Source organism: Anoplopoma fimbria, chromosome 3 (assembly GCF_027596085.1).
Source record: "Anoplopoma fimbria isolate UVic2021 breed Golden Eagle Sablefish chromosome 3, Afim_UVic_2022, whole genome shotgun sequence".
In the NCBI taxonomy this organism is placed as follows: Eukaryota; Metazoa; Chordata; class Actinopteri; order Perciformes; family Anoplopomatidae; genus Anoplopoma; species Anoplopoma fimbria.
The window spans coordinates 18,751,733-18,761,013 of record NC_072451.1 but is presented as its reverse complement, the minus strand read 5'-3'; the positions used below and the strand labels follow the sequence as shown (position 1 = coordinate 18,761,013).

Sequence of the window (9,281 nt, the reverse complement as noted above, 5' to 3'; positions counted from 1 at the left end):
ACAAAGGCTGCGTGACTCAAGGAGAGGGATGAAAGGAAACGGGGCTGTGCAGCCACTCCTTTTTACAATGGGGAAACCTCCTCAGTGAGGTTGTAGAGCAAATAACCACCTTCTCTCTTCCTTTTTTTTAACAAGCACTGAGAGTGTGCCTCTATCTTTTTGTAGTAGGAAGAGAAGGGCTGTGTGTGAACATGCGTGTGTGTGTGTGTGCATGCAGAGAGGAACGGGTGTCCTTTATGTCTGCATAGAATCTTTTTTAGGCTTTCTCTTACTTCCACCTGCTTAGTTTGAGGCGACAGATGGTGCTTCTCTTGTTGAAGATGTTTCCCATATCAACCATTGTTTTGGTTGTGGTTTAAACGGTAACAAATTGAGGGAGAGGAGCACAAAAGAAAGCTTTTAATGATATAAAATTATTCTGGAGCAGTATTTTTTAAGAGACAGCGTTTTGTTTTGTTTAGTTAGTGATACAATTATTGATTATAATAGTATGCAATTCTTTACTTATGCAATAGTGGCAATACCAAAACTTAGCATTAATTACTTTATCAATTTACTAGTGGAGAGTTTATGTTGTGCAGGACATGTACAAAGTACCTCAAGATGAAAACATTAAAATATAAGCGCTAGTACCTCAAAACTCTATTCATGCACGGTACGTGAGTGAAAGTATGTTGTTACTTTCCATCTCTAATTTTATCAAGGATTTATTATTCAATTAAACATTTTGTCACCTAGTCGATAACAATATTTTGCCACATTATTACAGATTAGATGAATTATACACAAACATCTCTGGCTGCTCGAACCCGCTGGCGCTCAGTCTAGTGTTATCATCTCGGTAGGTAGTCAGGGGGAGGGAGCAGAAGCCGCAGGAGTCTTTTACGGCTCCAGCTCTAGAGACAACCTGTTCTCAGGCACTTCTCTTCTGGCTCTCTTTTATGACATCATAAATTCCTCCATTTCCTCTGACCAGCCCTAGGTGGATATAAAGGACATACCTGGCCAGTAATTGTCTGTCTGGCCCTCTCATCTGTCCGTCTCCATCTACTACTGGTGACTTCCTCTAGAGCCCGACCCTCAGACTGCCTGAAGATACTCCGATCTCTTAGATCTGGACGGTGGACCAATAAAAAGTGGTTTATTTGATGAGCAATGGGGTTTGCTAGACACCCTTTACTGCATATTTGTTGGTCATTTAGGTCAGTGAGGAGAGGGAGCCTGACACCCATGTCAGTGGCCTCTCTGCATGCATGTGCACTTCAGAACGACAACAACAGCCCTTTCTTAGACCTGTTGATACCTTTTGTTTGTTGAAGTCTGAGGATGGAGGGCAGAAAAGAAGGGATTAGGGGACGAAAAAGGAGTTTTTTTTAAGGGGGGGGTGAAGCCCTTAAGGAACATTCAGCGTTCACATTCATCTGATACACTGCTGGGGCTCCTCAGGGAGGCTGGAACAATACACGCACCAGCACGACAACATTCTTTGGGGTTAAAAAGGTTAAGGGTCACGTAATGACCCCACCCTGCCAATCAGTCCCAAGGCTCTAACTCTGTGCCTTTTGTTTTTGGTTTATGTCTTCGCACTTGTTGAACAGACTCTGCACCTTGTGTTACAATGTGCCCTTTGCTCTCTAATAGACTAGTTTGGCACGGAGCACTTTCACGGTTATATAATGTTCGTAAAGTCCCTGTTCACTCAGGTATGGATAGTTTAAATGTGCAATGTGAGAGTTCTGCTATTCAGATAGGAAAATAAATTAACTAGAAGCTGCGCAGACCTTCAAATGAAGTTGGATTCTTTGGCCGAGTTACACAATATCCTTTTTTAGATGACTATGTCTGCAGCTCATGTCACTTGTAATATCCCAGCCAGATGTTTGGCAAGCCCAGCTCAATAAAGGCTTGAAAAAGAACCACCAGAAAGCAGTCAAGCTGCAATTATCCATAGTTTGAATAGATTTAAATGGCCACTTTATATAATGAACTCACCAGGGTCAAATATTAAGGCCGAGGGCACTGTAGGTCCTCAAAGTCATGTTAGCCCTCCCTTTTGAAAATTCCTGGTTCATTTTTTTTTCTTTTTTCTTCTGAACACCACAGCTCACTTCAAATAAAGTCTCAAGGCTGCCATTAAAGTGGAGCATATGCATGTATAGGCATGGAGTGGCGTGTGAGGCCCCAACAGGCAGACTGCAGGTCTGTTAGTCATTACGGCTGAATGTACAGTATACACTGGAGTGGACATGCAGCTACATTAAAGTCTCGCCCACGGCCACATCAGACCACCCCAGAGACACACCACTGGCACTTCCTTCACCCGCTGCCATGGCTCAGCCTTGAGGGGAAGCTAGTTTGGGGATTTCCGGAGGATGCACGGACATTAATTATCCGTTGATTAGGAAACTTTTTACTTGAAATCTGATTATTTGTGACTTTTATTTATATATATATATATATATATATATATATATATATATATATATATGATAGATCGTCAGATACCCAGAAAAGCTTTCTTCCATTGTTGCTGTACACTGCAAAAATCTGACTAGGCCTCTAACTGTTTTGTCTTTTTGTCTGCTTTTGTCTTCTGTCTCTAGGTTTTCACATTGTGCCTCCTGCTTGTGACTCCATGAAAATCAAACCCATCAGGTACACTGCACATCATCATTAAAACCGCTTCATGAAATCCTCAGTTTGTCTATTACTGAATATCCACCATGTGTCACATTCTTTTGTCCTCCTTCCTGGAGGAGAGGCATCACAGAAAGATGACTACAAAGCTCCCTGAATTTTATATCCTGCACACTAAATCGGCTTACAGTTGAGGAAGGAGACATTGCTCTCTATTAGTCCGCACTTAGAAATGAAAGCCTATCTGGCTGCATATGCTGAGGAGCTCCAAAGATGGGGACGTTTATTGTCGGGGGGAAAAACAGGAGCCCTTTTAATTTTGTCAAGAAGCTGACGCCTTTCCCCTCCCACTCTTCCAAAACCGCTTTTCTCAGTAATGTCGAGCGAACTGCTCATGCAAGAGCAGGAGAACCACGAGAGTTTCATAGCAGGAAAAGATAAAGTGTAGAGTTTGTTGGTGATCGGCTCAGAGAGAGGAAAGGCCCGGCTGTTTGCCATATGATGTAATTATCATTTCAAAAGATTATCTCGCTCCATCAATATAGTGTTTAATTGTGTGTGTGTGTGGGGTGTGTGTGTGTGTGTGTGTGTGTGTGTGTGTGTGTGTGTGATTTGATCTCTGGTTAGTACCCCCAGTGTAATGTTGAGACTCTGTGGCCTGCAGCGTGGCCCCCTATTTAAGCTGGGTTAGCTATGATCTCCCCCACCCTCTAACCCCAATCCTTCCCCCTCCGTGATCCCAACCTCCCTCACACACACACGCACACATACACACACATAAACAGAGTCTCTCAACACAAAAGAAATATTCAGCTGTAGAGAGGGGGTCTCTCAGAGGGCGCGACATTAAACTGGGGGGATTAAGAAGAAATGGCTGGCTGACACTGGGGTTGCCATGGCAAAGCCCCCTTTTTTCTGCCCCCCTTCGACCCTCCGCCTATTTTTCGTTTTAGGTCTCATTGTGGGGTGAGATATAAGAGTGTGTGTGTGTGTGTGTGTGTGTGTGTGTGTGTGTGTGTGTGTGTGTGTGTGTGTGTGTGTGTGTGTGTGTGTGTGTGTGTGTGTGTGTGTGTGTGTGTGTGTGTGTGTGTGTGTGTGTGTGTGTGTTAGAGAAGGGAAGACGTAATATGGCTTATGAATTTAGTCTCTTATCTGAGCTGCTTCACCCTGAGAGAAAAAGAGACTTGTAGTTCACAAGCTGCAGTTCAGACACCAGAAAAAAAAATCAAACGGAAAAGTCTCTAAAAACATGTTTACTGTGTTTTATGTTATTTACCAAGAGGCCGTAAGTTCATCATAGGACATTATTTGACTACATTTCTTTTTCTATGATCATCCAAATGAATGTGTACATTTTTACACATTCATAAAGGAAAGCATGCAGTGAAAGAATGCAGAGGCAATAATTCAAAGACGCAGACAAAAACCAAACTGTCTATTTTATGACCTTCTGAATTACAGCCACCATAACGTGATGCATTACTCATTCTTTGTAACCAGTGTGTGATCATGCTAGCCTGACGTCTGCCTCCCTCAGCAGAGTAATGGATGCAGGTCTAGCCTGCTCAATGACATCAGCGCACTAAGCCGATGAAACAGTGCGATGAATGACCATAGATCAGCGTTTACCATCCTGACGTCAGCCTCCAGTTTGCGCAGGAGCGCGGTGACACTGTCGGTAGTTGTTCCCCCAGCTATGCCCATCTCTGACAATGGGAGCTCTCAGCCTGTGGTCGGGCGATTGGCTGGGGTCTGAAAAGCTTGGCTGCACAGTGGGACATCGCAGCATTGTTCTCCGGACTAGATGTCTATAAGAACCGGGGCAGGCTGGAAGATATTTCTCAATTGTTGTTCTGAGCAACGTCAAACCACAGAGGGTTTTTATTTAATACACTTTTCTTTTTTTTTTTAATGTTTATATTTATTTCTCTGTAAAAGGTATCTGATTAAAGGGTCAGATCACTAAAATTTGAAAAACATTTACTCATTCGAGCCTAGTGTTATCGATCAATGCGAATAGTTTTGGTTTAATTTTTCTTGATCACCCCAAAACAATTAAGGTGACTGGAATTCCATCTGTGTAGTTCATTGCATTGAAAAAAAAAGACTGTATGATAACTGTCGATTATTTAGATTAGCTGGGACTTTATTGCCGAAAAGACATGTGGTTATTGTTGAATATCTTAAATGCTTTTTCTCAATGCTGTTCAATCCGAATCTTTGATGTTAGGGAAACAGCAAAAAATCTCAGAGACGGAAAAAATTGTATGTAGCTGCAAGGTTAAATATTACAAAAGGAAATGGAGAAGAATGTGTTTCTGCAATTTTAGTTGAAATGACCCTTTTAAAGACAAAAAAATACTGTGCAACATGAGTGCTAACATCTTCCTCTTCATCTGTGTTTCAGATTCTGTTCCGGCCAATTTTAAAGTGAAGATGAAAGAAGTTCCTGTAATTAATGAGGTGGTGGTAAAGCAGTAAAGCAGATCCTCTCAGTTTATGTTCCATCTTAAACACACAACATGATCATGTATAACATAACCAGAACCATGTTTGGCCTGTGGACAGTTCGCTGTCCTGTGTCATTATGTCTCTTTGCTGTGCGACCTGACCTCGGGGGTTTGATTCATGACGTCCTCAGCTCTGTCCCTGTCCCCTGCTTGTCTGACTGTCCTCCCCCCCTCTACGCCCTGCCTCGTCTTGTCAGCCTGACTCATGGTCACAGTCCTGCTTGCCTCGGTGAACATTCAACGCTGTCGGTGAGTTTTGGTATGGATCACATAAAAACCATCGACCGTTGACTGTGCCCTGAGGCTCGCCTTTCACAATGTCTGGAATGAGCAGAAATAAATGAACAAAAAGGGCATGTGGGCGGATGCAACTTCTAGAGATGAAGACACACACACACGCACAAAAGTGACACTCTGTTTCCGCTGTACCCAAAGACCAAAGGTCACAATCAACATTCATTGCTGTCGCTGGGTTGGACTTTGTAGAAAAGCTCACTGAACAATGAGTGCAACTGTGGCCCAGATCTGCCTGACTTGCGTCTCAGCCAATCAGCCGACCGGATGTGAAACACAGATTTTTTTATTTATATACTTCTTGTTTTTCCACTTCTATTTTCTCCTCTCTTCCTCCCTCCCCAGCGCTGGATAGTCTTCAGGGGGTGAGAAAGAGAGAGAGAGATAGAGAGACACAAATAGACTCCTGGCGGCTTGCACGTCCTCATCCTCCTCTCCTCTCCTCTAATTGGTGGTTATGTGTGCAGCAAGGGGGAAGGAAGCGGAGTGAATGTGTAATCATTTGGAGTCTCTTCTCCTTTAGATGTTTCATCCCTCTCTTTTTTGTTTGTCTAATTATATACCGAGCCCAGTTAACTCTATGTTAACTGTGCAGGCAAGAATGAGCGAGTGACAAAGAGAGAGGGAGGACAAGGGGGAACAAAAAAGGGTGGAAAGATTACAGCACCAATAAAATTGTTATCTCAGTTTTTCAAGTATATTTATTCTAATATTCTTCCTGGTGTTGCTGCAAATGTGCCAGGATATAAGCAATTTGAAAAGCAAGATTGTTTTCACCGCTCTGACTGAGGTAGTCTCATTATCTGTGTTTGAGCTTCATGAGAGAATGTCTGGTTTCCTGCCTGCCTCCGTGTGTGGGTGTGTGAGTGTGTGTGTGTGTGTGTTTGCACCTATGCTATGATAGAAGACCTGCTTGCTGGTCTCAGAGTGCAATATGTTGTTTTCTTTCTATACCAATGCAGTCTGCTCCCTCATGGGAAAACACAAGTCCATAACCTTGTCCTCCATCAGACTTCCGGGAGCGGCCATGCTGCTGCCATTTCTCACTGTACCCATCTGTAACAACTCTGCCACACTGTGTCCTCTATCTGTAATTCATGTCATGTAAACACACAGTTGATTCATTTGCAGGAATGTGTTTAGGAAAGTATGACCGATTCAATAATTAATTCAATAAAGCTTAATCAGAATCCACTCATTAGTGTCTGATGTGGTTATTTGAGGCGGGGGTTCCACATATAACTCATATTCACTGACTTTTCTCTCTGACGCCATCTTTCCATCTAACAGGATCAACTCCCTTCGTCATTTGGTAACCAATGTCCATGTCCCTTTCTCCCCAGTCTCTCTGTATTATTCATAGAAAAGCACTCTGCACACTGGTGCAGAACAGTGGAGGTGATGTAATAGTGGCTGCGAGCGTGGCTCCAGATTGTCATTTGGGATGGATTCATCCGACAGGAGAAAACGCTCATTTGTACGTTAGTTCGGCTTTGTTGGAGATGCCAACAGCTAGACAAACAGTTGATGGCCAATGATCGGACATTAAGCACATTCATGACAAAGTTAGGATTTTTAAGCAGTTTAAATATAGAAAGTCACATTTCAAAGACTTGAAACCCTCCCAAGATGTGGAAGTGTAATGATGTTAATAGAGAAGGAAGAAGAGCAGGGATGCGGCTAAAAGTCGGCATCATTGCGTGATGCAGCTCTGAACATTGTCATGCTGTGTGATTAACTGTGTTGACTGACAAATAGCTCTGAAACAGCTTAACTTGATAAAAGTGTTGCTGAGACATCATTTAATTTACATGACTTATCCTTTGAAGTGATACTACCGCCATCTAGTGTTCAGAAAGTTTCTTACACAAGTTTGTGAACAGGCGGATCTTGAACTCTGTACTTTGGAAATTACATGAAATAGTTTACAGGTCATTCGTTTCCACAGTATTACCTATTCTGTTTTATGGCTTTAACTGGATCTACAATGGTTTGATTGCCTTGATTAAAAAATAAAAATAAAAATATATATATATATATATATATATATATAAATTCAACTTCAATATTCTACACATTGATAGCTGTGTCGTAATCTATATTTAGCATTAGCTCTCTCTCTCTCTCTCTCTCTCTCTATATATATATAGATATACGTATATATACGTATATCCATATACGTGTATATGTATATACACGTATATGTATATATGCACTACTATGTTTACAACAAAAGTAGGCCCTATACAGAAAACATAACATTTCACTTTGTCCCAGCTGATGTCAGCGTTTAAATCCTGTTCCTCTGCGTGCTACAAATAAGCAGCTCTCACTACTTCCTCCTGCTGAAGTCACAGGTTTTCCACCACTGTGTGTTAAACTATTTGCCTTGTTTTGATTACATGACACAAAACCTCCAGAGCTGGAATTTCTCACCGTGACAATATAAACAAGGAAGTAAAGATAAATATCAGGGAAGAGTGCACGTGTGGTTATTCTAGGTCTGTGTAAAGTTTCAACAACACACACAGAGGCGTGTTTTCATTAAGAGACCCGTCACAACTTATTCTTTTTTTAAAAAGCTTTAATGGTTTTATGTAAAAAAACAGGTACATATACAACCTTTTATAATGCAAACAATATAAAAATGTTAAAATAATATAATACAATGCTCTTACAACTGAGCTGATGCATGTATTAAAGTATGCTTTTTTTTTTTATACTGGCTTCAAACAGGAATTCACTGAATGATTAAACTGTGGAACATCTTTGGTTACTGGATAACAGGCAGATAAACAGTTTCGGCTCCACCATCCCTCCTCAATAGGCAGAATAACTCTACCCATGAGCTTGTGATGTCTTGTTGTGAACCATTTGTGCTTTAGTCCTGAAATGAGAATGAACCAGTTATAACATAATCTTGTGCCACATTTCACATCAGAATTAAGCTGCGTCTTTGTTCTGTTGCACAATATCTTTGTTAAAAATCTTACCTTAAACGGTTGACGTAGTCCATTACCCAGTTGTGAGCAGGATTCATGCACGCTTTACCCTTCCTTGTGTGGAAACTACAAAAAAGGAAATAAACAAAATGAACATTTATAATCTTTAAATGAATATTATTCTGTTTATTTATTATTGTTATGTCCTGTGTTATTTATGCTCTGGTGGAGAAGTAGGAGATACTTACATGATGGAATTGATATGACACATTTCTGTGACAGTCTGGACTGAGTACCCCTTGATTTTATGAAATGGTATTTTGTTTGTTGTGTAATGTCGACAACATCCATGATACACTGTGAAACCAGAGAAAAGATGATTAGATACGGGAAAAGAAAAAGAAAAGTCAAGAGATTTTTTTTCTGTCTATAGCCATATTTCTGTGGATGGAATTAGATAATAAGTAAAAAACTATTCAAAAGAAAGATGGAAGAAACAGAACATACCTGCAGAAACGTTTGTTGCCAGCAGACAAGCGGAGAGGAGCGTGAGCACCACGACTGAAGCTTTGATTGACACCATGTCTTCCTCTGTGTTGGCAGCAGTGACTCTGGGCTGAGCTGTTGTCTCGTCTGTCCTCAGGTGGAGTTAGAGAGCTTGTGCTGACTGAGCTATTGACCGCCTTTTATATTCCTCAGAGGAACCGGGAACTTCCGCTGCGATCAATTAAGATCCGCTCACATCAAGTAGTACACCATCATAGAAAAGTCCCCGCACTTTCCCCAATGAAAGAAAAAGGGGAAGATGTGGTGAGGAAATATCAGACACACAGACACAGAGTAGCAATATTGCCATTGTTAATAAAATGAAGCGCTGATTATTTGTGTGTGTGCAAGT

General features: G+C 41.4%; 1 protein-coding gene across 1 annotated transcript; it reads right to left on the bottom strand.

The window, feature by feature from the left end:
• Positions 1-8,017: 8,017 nt before the first annotated feature.
• ccl20a.3 (chemokine (C-C motif) ligand 20a, duplicate 3) lies at positions 8,018-9,030 on the bottom strand. The gene is made up of 4 exons (XM_054596608.1): positions 8,891-9,030; positions 8,632-8,740; positions 8,435-8,509; positions 8,018-8,328 (listed from the first exon to the last, which is right to left on the bottom strand). The coding sequence occupies exons 1-4, from the start codon at positions 8,964-8,966 to the stop codon at positions 8,280-8,282; spliced, it is 309 nt and encodes a 102-aa protein (XP_054452583.1). The 5' UTR covers positions 8,967-9,030; the 3' UTR covers positions 8,018-8,279.
• Between the last annotated feature and the right edge of the window lie 251 nt (positions 9,031-9,281).

What these genes read in the sequence shown, in the direction of transcription:
- ccl20a.3 (XM_054596608.1), bottom strand. Translation starts at nt 8,966, where the DNA reads ATGGTGTCAATCAAAGCTTCAGTCGTGGTGCTCACGCTCCTCTCCGCT. An exon ending in TGTCATATCAATTCCATCAT is followed by an intron (nt 8,510 to 8,631) that starts GTAAGTATCTCC and finishes CCTTTTTTGTAG; the next exon opens with TTTCCACACAAGGAAGGGTA. An exon ending in GACTACGTCAACCGTTTAAG is followed by an intron (nt 8,329 to 8,434) that starts GTAAGATTTTTA and finishes TTCTCATTTCAG; the next exon opens with GACTAAAGCACAAATGGTTC.